This window comes from Puma concolor, chromosome B4 (assembly GCF_028749965.1).
Source record: "Puma concolor isolate L17-30 chromosome B4, mPumCon1.1.hap2, whole genome shotgun sequence".
Taxonomy (NCBI): Eukaryota; Metazoa; Chordata; class Mammalia; order Carnivora; family Felidae; genus Puma; species Puma concolor.
The window spans coordinates 14,491,724-14,504,169 of record NC_141673.1 but is presented as its reverse complement, the minus strand read 5'-3'; the positions used below and the strand labels follow the sequence as shown (position 1 = coordinate 14,504,169).

At 48.3% G+C, this 12,446-nt stretch overlaps 2 protein-coding genes across 3 annotated transcripts in view; one reads left to right on the top strand and one right to left on the bottom strand.

The window, feature by feature from the left end:
* Positions 1-12,446, bottom strand: part of SYN3 (synapsin III) — a 467,188-nt gene that overhangs the window by 283,210 nt on the left and 171,532 nt on the right. The gene's annotated exons all lie outside the window — the stretch shown is intronic.
* The window catches only part of TIMP3 (TIMP metallopeptidase inhibitor 3), a 59,175-nt gene that overhangs the window by 36,355 nt on the left and 10,374 nt on the right, over positions 1-12,446 (top strand). The window contains exon 2 of the mRNA XM_025926830.2: positions 8,983-9,065. Coding sequence (XP_025782615.1) covers positions 8,983-9,065 — 83 coding nt within the window. The remainder of the gene's footprint in view (positions 1-8,982; positions 9,066-12,446) is intronic.

Sequence of the window (12,446 nt, the reverse complement as noted above, 5' to 3'; positions counted from 1 at the left end):
TACGACTTTTGCCCTGTCCTGGGTCAAATGATCCACACCTCTATCCCAAGCTGGCTGTGACTACAGGAAGAAATTGAGGGTAGCTGACTCTAAAAGTGGTTATGCTGAGAATGAAATGTAATAATACCAAGTCCAGATGTATGCCTAGGTGGTGACTCTTAAATTTTGTCTTTTAATAGTTTAAAAAATTGAGATCACCACTTAAAACGGGAAAGCGGGAGTGAGAGGTCGGTTTTGCTTGTGTTCCTTTTGAATAATCTCAAAGTTCCAGGCAACTTGACCTTTCTGGGCCTGTGTTCCCTTTGCTCATCTCTCTGGGCCCCTTCATTTCATACACAACCGACGTCAGCTGGGGCCCCAGCATGTTTCCTAGACTGCTCCAACAGAAAGCCACACTTGCTTCCAAGGTGAGGGGACCTAGGAGCTGGCACATGCCCTTCCTCCCCCTTGGCCAGGAGGTCCAGGACAGGGCATCCCCGGCTGGCCTTGTCTGAGGACCCTAGGGCACAAGGCGGGCACTGAGAAAAGAGGCTCTGTGCAGAGAGAGGTTTTAATATCCTCCTGCCTTTAATAGCTTTCCCTGAGATGGAAACTTGGGTTGAAATGATTTGCAGCTCTCCAGATTTTTCTGAGTGTGTGTGTGTATTTGGGTTTATTTTTAGCCGCAGGGGTTCGTTCCTTGCCAAAAAAACCTGCTTAAATAAAACCAAGATTAATATTTTTACTTAACGGAAAGAGTTAGTCAGGACAGGCTTTGAACTGGAGACTCCCTATCTTGATTGGGAGTGCATCTTAACTGTCTGGCCATGGCTTCCACAGCAAGGAAAAAGCCCTTTGAAACTGACCTAGAGAAGTGCCCTCAGAGTAGGATGCAGGAAGGGCCTATTGTGAGACCTCGCCAAGGGGCATTCTTCCTCGAACAGGCTGCCCCTCCCTGCCCCCCTCATGTTCTCCAGGGCCCTCTTCCTGGAAAGGCGAGGTCCTGGCTCCCATCAGAGCCCCAGGACTCTGCCTCACTTCCAGCTCCTTCCGTAGACCCTCCCCACCAGATCTGGTCCAGGCTTCTGCTTCCTCTGGATTCAGATAAAGCAAACGGAGTCTCTCCTCCGGGATGGGCTGAGGCCGAGATCCGCTTCGGCCTCTAGGGGAGTTCCAGATGCCTCTCCCCATGGACAGACCTCCCCCCTCTTGTGCCATGCCAGCAATTTGTTCTTGCTCATACTGCTGTGTTTGCTATACTTGAATATCATTTACCTGTCTCCTTGCCTGCCTTTTTAAACTTGGCCCCTGAATTCCTCAGGGCCTCATTTATCTCCGCGTCCCTGTGAGCCTAGCACAGTACTCCATAAATGATTGTTGAACAGATGTTTATCTGGCCCTATGAACTGAGAACTGCTATTATCCCCTTCTGATGGAATAAAGCTCAGAAAGACTTGGTCATAGGCCAGAGCTTACCCAGAGGAGTTATTTATCTAATCTTTTTTTTTTTTAATTAATTTATTTATTTATTTTTAATTTTTTTTTTTTCCAACGTTTATTTATTTTTGGGACAGAGAGAGACAGAGCATGAACGGGCGAGGGGCAGAGAGAGAGGGAGACACAGAATCGGAAACAGGCTCCAGGCTCTGAGCCATCAGCCCAGAGCCCGACGCGGGGCTCGAACTCACGGACCGTGAGATCGTGACCTGGCTGAAGTCGGACGCTTAACCGACTGCGCCACCCAGGCGCCCCATTTTTTTTTTTTTTTTTTTAAATCACCCTCCACGTATGTGGCACTTCCCGCTTCATGTATTTAGCATCTACATATTAGGGACTTGTTTTGTGCCTGGCTCTCTGGTTGCTCAGGCTATAGCTGTTAGTAAAACAAAGAACCTGCCCTCTGGTGAGGCTTGCATTCTAGTGAAAAGCACAGGGACATAGGCTATGTCAGATGACGGCCAGTGCTGTGGAGCACAGTAAGGCTGGCCGGGGGCTATAGGGAATGGATGAGGATGGGATATGGGGGATTGTGGAGGCCTCCTGACCAGGTGATATTCGAAAGAGGTGAGGGAGGGAGCCCTGTGGCCACTGAAGGGTGTTTCAGCGGGGGAACTTTAAGGGCAAAGGGGAGGTGAACAAGGGGTAGGGGGCTGGGGCCCAGAGCAGAGCAAGTTGCCGTTTCCAAAGGGCAGGAGGGTTAATAGGACTGGAGTGAGTGAGGGGCATTTTTAGGAGCTCAGTTTTGGATGGCTTGAGTTGGAAATGTCTTATTAGACCTCCAAGCATAAACGTATACTACGTATAGACTTGTGTCGTGGATGTTCTGGGATGGAGGTTGCAAAAAGGGGAGCTGCCAGTTGTACAGATGGTATAAAGCCACAAGCTGGGTATAAGTGAGAGGAGGACGAGGAACCACCACTGCCTGGATTGAGCACCGTGGAGGTCATGGGTGGCATTGACGAAAGCTGCTTTGGTGGAGTGGAAGAGGGAGTTGAGGTCATGGCAAGAAGCTTTCAAGGTTGGCAATTATCACCCCAATTTGTAAGCCGGGATGGGAAGTGACTTGCCCAGTGTTACACAGTGACAGGACAGTGACTGCATCCAGGTCTCACGTGCTCCATGCTTGTTCATTCCAGTGTATCATGGCCACTTCTCCAGGGGTTTGCTTGATCTGCCCTTTCAGCCTCGGAGTTTTTGTAGAGGGGCTTTTGGGGCTTGAGGTTGTGGTGACAAATGGGGTGGAAACCAGACAGATCCAGTTAGAGCCTTTAGGTCTCTGCCCTCCACCCTTAATCCCTAAGGCCCTTTCCTCAAACGTGGACATCATCAAAGCGTCCCCAAAGAGGCAGCAGGTAATTGAAAAGAACTCGGAAACGGGTCACCGGAGGTAGATATGAAAGATTCCCGAGGGGGGATGCTGAGTCGGGTCTCTTGCTGCCTTCCTCTGATTAGCACATTTAAGAGCCTACAAGTAATCACCGTCAGCAACGTAACAGTATAGCATCTGTTTAGCTTCAGGGTTACAGCGTGCCTGTTTATATATACATTGTCTCATCTAATTAATCAGCCTAATTAACCTCAGACTCATGGTGTTGTGAGAAACCTCAGGGATCATCAGGTTTTGTGGTTTCTAAATTATTTTATTTTCTTCCTTAAAAGCTTGCTGAGGAGCATAGTATGCTAAACAGATGATATTCTGTTATATTGCTGACGGTGATTACTTACAGGTTCTTGTTACTAATCAGAGGGCATGTGTGTGACAGTGATTGGGACAGAGTAGTGGTGTGGTCCAAAGGATAGGGGGTCACTGGGGGCTTAGCAGGGGGCCTTCCTCCTAGGGACCAATCCTCCTCTCTGATCCTTAGCAGACCTGACAGGGTGTGGGGAGGTGGAGGAAATTACGAACTGGTTTTCAATCAGTACAAATCCCATGAAAAGGTTTTCAGGCAGTCTGTTTTCCTGGGAGACCCACCAACTTTTGTTCCACTAGGAAGCAAAACCAGCCTCAGGGGACTTGACTTCCTTTTCATAGTTGGAAACGGGGGACAACAATAGCCACTGCATAGAGTTATCATGAGAACAGAGCAGGATTGCAGGCATGCACTGCTTGGCACACAGGAGGGGCTTAAAAAATGATGGTTGTTGTTATCAATGTGTTCTAGACCCTCCCTCTCCTCTACACTTACTGGTGTGATGCAACGAAATGCAGGGAGTTAATGAGTGGGTGGGCAGCTGGAGAAGCAAGAGAGCCTGACCCTGCCCTATTTGGACAGGCTAAAATGCAGCATCTCCATGGGGCACAGGACCAGGGAATTGCTTAGTGGGCTGAGCCAGATGGTCTGTGGGCCTGCCTTGCGGTGGGTCCCTTGCTTGTCTTTGTTAGGAGCTCTTGGCCTCAGAAAGGCCCTGTGGATGGCAACGAGGAAATAACCATCAAATGAGTATCAGAGACGTCCTGACCCCTCTTTCCCTGGAAGGAAAGTCCAAGTCTGGGAAGGCAAGTGAGCCCACAGTGCAGGCCTTTCTGCTTACCTAGACCTTGCCTGCTAGGGTCCTGTCAGAAGAATGTTCCCCTCCCTGGGGTTGACACTAACAGTGACTTCTGCTTTTGGAGAAATTCATTCTAGCTGCTGGCCAGGTGGGCCTTCCTTAGCCCTGCTATCCTCCTAAAAATCATACCTTAAGCCAGCAAAATCATTCTATAGGGCCTTCAGAGAGACAGGAATGGGAGTGTGTGTGTGTGTGGGGGGGTGTGCATGTGTGTGGCACTGGAAGTATCATACTCACTAGATGGCTGAATCACCTCCTCTACCGTGGGGAAGATTTGTAGTGTTCTCAACAGGATCCTAACATGGGTAGAATCCATAGTCTTAAGTTGGTATACATTAATTCAGTTAAGGGATCCTTGATCCAAAATCCAGCCAAACTTTCAGTTTTCCAACCTACTAGTAGGAAACTTCAACTCTCAGATCAGGGTAGAAATGTCTGGATTTGATTGAAGATGGTTGGATGGGGGGTAGTAGGAAGGGGTGAGGCAGGGGGTTTCTCATGGGTGTCTTGTCCCCCTCTGACTATGCTGATGAATAGCGGATGTGCAGTTTCTGGACACAGCAAGCAGTAAGCTGCAATAGAAGCCGAATCTTGTTTGCCACTGGAATTGTTTTTTTGCTCAAAACTTGTGCCACTTGTGGTCTACATTACTATGGATGGAGGTGGGGGCAGAGAGCACACAATTATATTTCTGGAAGGGAGATGCCTTGTTTCTTTTGTTTTTGCAAGCTCTTACTAGCCCTCCCCACAAAAAAAAATATTTAAAGAAAGAATATGATATAGAGATATTACCTTTACCCCTGGATCCTTAGGTGTATGATATATTTAAAAGGGCCCTACATACGTTTACAGATCTATGTACCAATTACATAAGCACACATAACCTGGTCAGTTTCTTGTTATAGACATTAAGTGAAAATACTGTTTACTCTGTTTTCCTTTGACCTCTATACCTCTGGAAGCCCAGGTTCCTTTCACAAGGGGAAATAAGAGGTTCTAAGACTGAGAGTCAGGCTGTTCGTCATTCCCCCCTTCTCTGACTGATGCCTTCATACCTTGGAGATTAGCCCTCTAGCCATGAACTTTTAAACTTTGTCTTCCCACTAGGTGTGCTCTGTGGAGGTACGAAATGGGACTTCTATTTCTCGTCATCACCCCGCCAGCACACCAACCCAGCTCACGCCCATGTTGGTTTGGCTGCTGGGGGACGCTGGGTAGACGGTGTGGGGCCATGTTCTAGCCTGAAGGAGCATAAAGAAAACCTGTGTCTAGCTCAGCCCCTCTATAAATCTGGCTTCCAGCCACTACACCAAGGTGGCAGGAACGGCCCACATGCTGCCAGCTCTAAGTTTGGAAACTGTCTTCTGTTGTTGTTGGAGAACCGTGACCTCCCACACCTCCCCTGTCCACTGTGGCCCCCAGGCCAGCGAATGCCTTGGAAGCACCCTTAATGCCAAACAAGAAAGTACAAAATAGCACACATTTGCATTGCAGAGAGAGAAACCGAAGCAAATAAAGACATGTTAATTCATAGACCTAATAGGCAGATTTGAGGTTGGCTGGTGTTTTTACTGTGGAAGAACTTTGTGGATCTCTTTGGGAGAGCAGAAAGTTACTTAATTTTAGTCCAGTTGGGTGCAGTTTTGTTTTTATAAAGAAAACACTGGTGTGGTCTCTGTGCTGGGCCTTTTTTGCTTGTCTTTCTGGACCATAACCATGTGATCTCATTTGGTCCTGGTTGGCTGCTGTTGGATTACATGTGGGTGATGAGATAGGATAGGTACCTGCGATGAGGTGGGTACTCCAGACTTAAAAACACCTTGTACGTTTGTTCTGACCAGTTTATGTGTGTCCACCCACATCTCCATGAAGTTCTGCATGATATCTTGAGGGGCTTGCCTTTCTTCCCATCCCAGAGAGAACCCCTAGGCCTTTGCTTACAGGGTATGTTAGAAGCTGAAGATGCTTAGATAGACAAAGAACAGAAGTCACTGGTGGTGGTGGTGGTACTATAACAGCAGTGACAGCAGACACACTGTTCTCAGTGTTTGTACTTAACCCTCACAGCATGAGGGTTAGGAGGAAGTGTTATAGATTAAGAAATGAAGGCCTGGAAGGGTTTAATGACTTCCCTAAGGCCATGCAGCACCAGTGCTGGGATTTGAACTCAGGGGAGTCAGGCTCCAGAGCCCTGGCTGTTCAGTGCTTTGCCATATTGCTGCTCCACTAGAATTAAGTATATCACTTGTAAGCCACCTAATGGGCATTGGGCCAAGACAATCAGAAATATTTAGGCGAAAAGAGGTGGGGAGGGCAGTCCACAGGGGTTTGCCTGAGGCCACACGGTAATGGTGGAATTGAAATGTGGCTTCCTGACTGCAAAAACTTACTCCCTTTTCAAAGAACTATTCTCAGATGAAAATGTTCCAAGCTCAGGCCATTTCAGGGTAAGGAAGGAACTGGCTCACTGTGTGTGCAGAAGCTTCCAGAAGTACCTACCTTTATGGGACAGGTCTGCTTATGACGTGTTATGTCTAAATGAAGTCAAGCCATTTTTGAGCCAGGAAAGGGTAGACGTTACTATTTAAAGGAGCCCCTTTTGCTATTTCTCCTCCCCTAAGGCAAAGACTCACTTGCTAGTTTACCTTCTGTGTTAATGAAGCAGGAGAAGGTGGAGCCAAATCAATTCAGGAAGAATCAATAGTAAAGTCCTGGCAGATATGCTTTCTGCCCAACAGTTAAGCTGTTACAACCTGACTGTGGGAGTTACTGTAGAGGAAATAGTCCCTGGGCCTCTGGGAGGCTGGCTCCCTGCCGAGGATGCTGCAACAAAGTTAGACACAGAGGTGGAAGCAGAATCTTGAGGGAGCTTGGCCTGGGATCTTGCCAACCTCTTATTTTACAGCAGACTTGGAAACAGACACTCGCCTCCTCCCACTGCCTCAGCTAAATTGCTAACTTTGCCAATGGGCTCTGTGTTTTACCCTCCCTGGCAAGAAGGTCTAGAGGGTCTGTTGGTTCATCTGGGTCCTGACATCACATCTGACTGGGAGAGAAGGATCCAAATTCGTTTGGGGAGGAACAGGACAGAATCCAGTTGAGATGGGGGAGACTGGTCCCTAATAAAGGTGTTTTGTTTTATTTTGTTTTAATTTAAGAGATTAGAGTCCAATGAATTGAGAAACACTGTGGGACATCCAAAATGGAGGATAATGGAACTACCAGAATGGGCAGGGCTGTGTGTGTGTCTGTGAAAGGTATTCTGCTTAACAGACATTTATTGAGTGCTTATTTTTTGGGGGGCTAAGTACAACTGGAGACAAGAAAGAGTGACAGGATCTTAGGGCTGAAAGGGTTCAATTTGTGGCTCAACGCATGGCTGCTAATGTGTGCAAAATCCATTCCATCCTGGGCAAGGTCCTAGCATGAGAGCATGCAGACTCCCTTGATGGAGACACTCTCTGTCCTTATGGAACCTTCCCCATCTCTTGTTGCCAGTTTTGTTACTAGAGAACATTTTTGGTTGAGTCAATGAATACAACTTCTCTGCAATTTCTGCAGTGTCTTTACGATCTCTCCATTTATTCCTCCATGTGCCCATTCTATAAATACTTTAAGACAGCTTTTGGGTACTTCTTCACTTAAAATATAAAGAGCACACACAGCCTCTTATAATCTCAAAGTAAATCCCTTCCCTCTCTGTGTTCTCAGGGCATGTAGTAAATGCCTCTCTTCCAGCCTTCCTCACACTGGGTCTGTCTAATTGTTTTCTTGTTCATAGTCAATTAATATTTACTGAGCAACTCCTTTCTGCCAGACATTGTACTAAGAAATTTCAGAAGATCTTTTGTTGAATCCTTATTCCAATTCTTCAATGTAGGGTAGAGTCACACCCTCTTTACAGAGGAGAAAATTGGGGTTCAGTAAAAGAGGTGGCTTCCCTTCCCTGTCTTCTTGTCTGTGTAATGTGGATGCTAATACTGTCCCTGTAAGGCAGTCATGAAGAGTAAATAAATGACTACTGCACATAGTCGGTGTGTGACAAATGGGAGTGACTTCTAATGGCAGCAATCCTTCCATGGTCAGCCCATTCCGCTTTTGGTGATGATGATGATGATGATATTAATCATGTTTATGTAGCATACACCAAGTCTGAGACACAGTGCTGAGTTTCATGTGCATCATCTTACCTAATCCTTTCAATTAAAGAGATTGGTACCATTATCATCCTAGCTTTACAGAAGAGGAAATTGGAGGCCAGAAACAAAGTTACTTATCCACAGTCCTAATAGCCATAAAAGCAGAGCTGGGGTTAGAACAGTTCGGTCAGCTCCTGGGCACCCCCTTTTCCCATATGCTCCATCCCTCACCACATCCTAACTGTGCCATGCCATCTAAGTGCTGGGTACCCAGGGCCCGCTCAGAATGCTGACTGGGCATGGAAGGAAGCTGGGTGCACATGCATTGCAACCCTGCAGGCATGTCAGGACATGCAGAGGAAGAGCCCCAAAGGAGACAGCACTCAGAAAGATGCGTTGGTAGGAGAGAATAGGTCTGGGAGACCATGGAATGCTTAGATGGACAGTGGATGAAAGGCAAGAGACTTTAACAAAAGAAGTAGATTTTCGATTATGGTGAAACCACAGAGTCAAGAAACTCCTCCAGGAGTGAGTGCAGCCTAGGAATTTCCAGGGTCGGCAATTGTGAACATTTGGGATAATTAACTTGAATGATGACTGCCTGCCTTCTTTCCTCCATTCCTCTCCCACCCCCCAGTGTCTCTCATCTGAATTCTTGCTTTTATAAACACAGTCATCTATTCAACTTGGCCCAGAGGTAAGAAAGCAATTCCAGGCACCCTGGGGGTTGGATGGCCCAACCTGAGACATGGTCCCTGATGTGGTTCAAGCCTCCCTAACCTCATTCCTGTCTGCGTCTTGCCTTTTTCTGCAGTGATCCGGGCCAAGGTGGTAGGGAAGAAGTTGGTGAAGGAGGGGCCCTTTGGCACGCTGGTCTACACCATCAAACAGATGAAGGTGAGTGACGGAAGCCCGTACCAGGAGAGTTCCTGGGTTGTTGTGTGGTTCTTTTTGCCAGAAGAGTCCTGGTCAGGGGAGGCAGGGTGGGTGTATGTAGCCCCTCCCCACTGCTGGAGAGGGTGTTGCTAAGGCAGAAGAAAGCAATGGGTAGGAGGTGAGGGCGGGGATGGGGGGTGGCTGCTTCACCCTAGGGCCAGCACAGGTGGAGTCCCTCAGAGGCCATTGTTAAGAGGCTCCACTCTGGAACCACACGGCAGAAAGCCTTGTTCCCTGGCAACTGTGAGACCTTGGCCAAGTCACTGCCCCTCTCTGGGCATTGGTCTTTCCATCTGTAAAATGAGGGGATGTGACTAGCTTGTCTTATGGGTTCTTCTGAGCTCTGACTTTTGAGTTTCAAAAGTTCCTACCAGTCTTATGCAGTTGCTGAGGTTACAACTTATGTTTAAGTCCTCGAATCTTTACACTGAACTTCTGCTGATCACAGGAACCTTATCCTGGTGTAGGAACTGCCCCTGCTTTCCCTATTTTCCCAGATCGTGCCTCCCAGCTGGTTAGCACTGTTTATTAAGCATCCTCCTATAACTGAACATATTCCTGAGCATATTTGCACCATGAAGCACACTAAGGAGGTCCATCTTAACAAAAAGAACATCAGATTTGAAACCTACAGAACTTACTTCCTTGTCTCAGCTCCACTCCTGACTAGCCTGCTTCCCTTAGAACCACCCTTTCCTGGGCTTCAGTTTTGCCATCTGTTAACAGTGTGGGGTTGGGCTAGGTTCCCCTAAGAGCTCTTCCAACTCAGGCGTTTCAGGATTCTAAGTGCCCTGGGACACTGGTGGTATTACATCTAAGGAGGAGCTGCTTTGGGTGCCAGAAGGGGGTACTTATGTCTGCCTTCGCAGAGAGGGCTGGTGGCACTTACTCACCCTGAAGAGCACAGCTGGTCCACCACCCCACCTTTGTAAGCACCTCCCTATGTGCAGCACTCTGTGTCAGGAGCCTTGGAAGCCACGAGAAAGATGGGGTTCCCATGTTTAGGAAGTATAGTCAGGCTGGGAGAGAAGACACATGTGCGTGACTAAGCAGAAGTTCAAGGTGGGGTGTGCTCAGGTCCAAGGGGACTGCCAGCCCTTTTACTCACTGCCCATATTTGTGTCCTCAAAAACTAGAGCAGGACCAGACTCGCATCAGGGACTTGGTGGATGTTTATCCATCTAATGGAGAAATGAGGGTGGGACTCTACTGGCCTGAAAACTCCCCAGAGGAGACAAGCCTTTGAGCCCCAGGGTAGAACTGAATGAGAGTAGTGATAGCCTGTGGGTGGTACCCAACCGTTCTGGAGGCAGACCTCCAGGCCTCGTTATTCCTGCGTCCTGAGGCCTCAGGTTTGATGTACTAAGTTTGTGGAACCTGTTGCTTTCGATTCAACTTTGGAAACATCCACAGCCTTCTGGTTATGTAATGTCCAGAGTCAGCCCTGGCTAGGTGCCCTTGGCTGCCCAAGCCTGGTCATGGGACCAGCTTATGTCTTCAGATGGCCATGGGGAGAGAAGAGTGTGGAGGGGGGGAAACCAACGAGATCAACAACAACCAAAGAAACCCCCACTGTACAGCCCCCGGCAGCCAGTGAGCAAACGCCGAAGCATGTTAGGCAAAGCAGAGGTTCAGGAAACACCCCCCTCCTGCTCTGGAACAATCCATCACATTGTGGACGCTCTGTGGCCAGCAGATCTGAGGGAAAAGCTGGGAGGCAGTGGTTCCTAAGCTTGCCCAGCTTCCCCACTTCCTTCAGGGCCCGGATGCCAGGGTGATGAGAGGCCCTTCCTGTGGGCAAAATGTCCCACTTCCCCCTGGCTGGTGCCAGGCCGGCCTCTGCAGGGTGTTCAGAGGCCAAGTTACATTTGTTCACCCATCAGCTTCAGAGCATACACTCACTCCCGGGCTGGTGGCGTCACACTGTCCGTTCACTATCCTTCACCCAGGTTCATGGAACCAGGGTGCTAGACATGGGAAAGTAAAATTCCTTGTTTTACTTCTGACACAGGCTCAGAGGGGAAATGACTTGCCCAGTCATGCATTTAATTAAAGACAGATCTGGTTCCCAAGCTAAGGTGTTGGGATTCCTTCCCAATCCTGTGTGTTCTTTACATGACTCCTCAAATCTCCCTGCCATGTCGCTTTGATCATTGATCACTGTCTAATGCCTTTTCATTAACTCTGCCCCTCCTACAAGCCCAATATTAGATTACTCCTGGAAGGGTCATTGCCCTTCTATCCTGAGAGGCCACTGAATTCTGCTGGTCTCCAGGTAGCAGTTGGCTAATCAGGTGTGGGATGTAGGAACTGGAGTAGTTCATCCAATTGTCCCTCCCCACTCCCCTTGTCTTCTCACCTCTCTCTGTGCTGAACACTATGCTTCAGGCCTGGGATAGAAAGATAATGTTTGTTATAACGAAAATAAGACTCTATTCAAATAACATGTTTTGAGCATTTACTATGTACCCGGCATTCTGCTAAGCCTTTGCATGGATCAGTCCTCACAACAGCCCTGTGAAGCAGACACACATTATTCTCTATTTTACAGGTGAGATAACTGAGACTTAGAAAGGTCATGTAATAGCCAAGTTCATACCACTAGAAAGTGGCAGACTGGAGGGAAGCTATAGAGCCTTTGCCAACAAGGAGATTATAGAACAGCCGAGCTGCATTCATCACTCCTGCCCACCCCCACCCCAGTTGTATGTAGTTCCCCCAGGGAACAAAGAGACGTTAGCTTGGCTTTGTCGTTTATCTTCCAGCAGTGTAGCTCTTGACTTGCAACATCCTGCAAAGGGTGTACTGAAAACTCTTTGTAGGAGGGAAGGAGGAGAGGCCAGGGAGGCGAGCCTGCATGAGTTTTGGCACTGGTCCCTGGGTGGCTTTGTTCTAGTGGATTAGAGAGTCTACCCCAGAGAGTCAGACGGGGTGAGCCAGGGCTCCCTTAGAGCAGGACTGAAGGAACTCTGAGAACGTGAGAATTTGAGCCATCCTGTCTAACCTCTCTCTTCTGTCTCAGAGTTCCCACCCCCTCCCCTGGAACTTCTTACACAGATGAAAGGCAGATAGACCCTCTCTCATATGCTAATTCCAGAACCTCTGGTCCCACTTTGCAGGCCCCTCTTGAGTGTGCAGAGACCCACAGGTGTGTGTGTGGGGGAGCATTTGAATGTTAAGGGGGCTTACTGCAAGCCTAAGGCTGGAGATTAGCTGGAGCAGAGGCACTGGGCTGCAGTGCAAAGGTGGAAGTTTCCAGAATTGGTCGCTCTAATCTATAGGGACCTTATCTCCCATCAGGACCATGAGAAAGCAGTCTGCTTTGCCAGGAGCTGCAGTCTG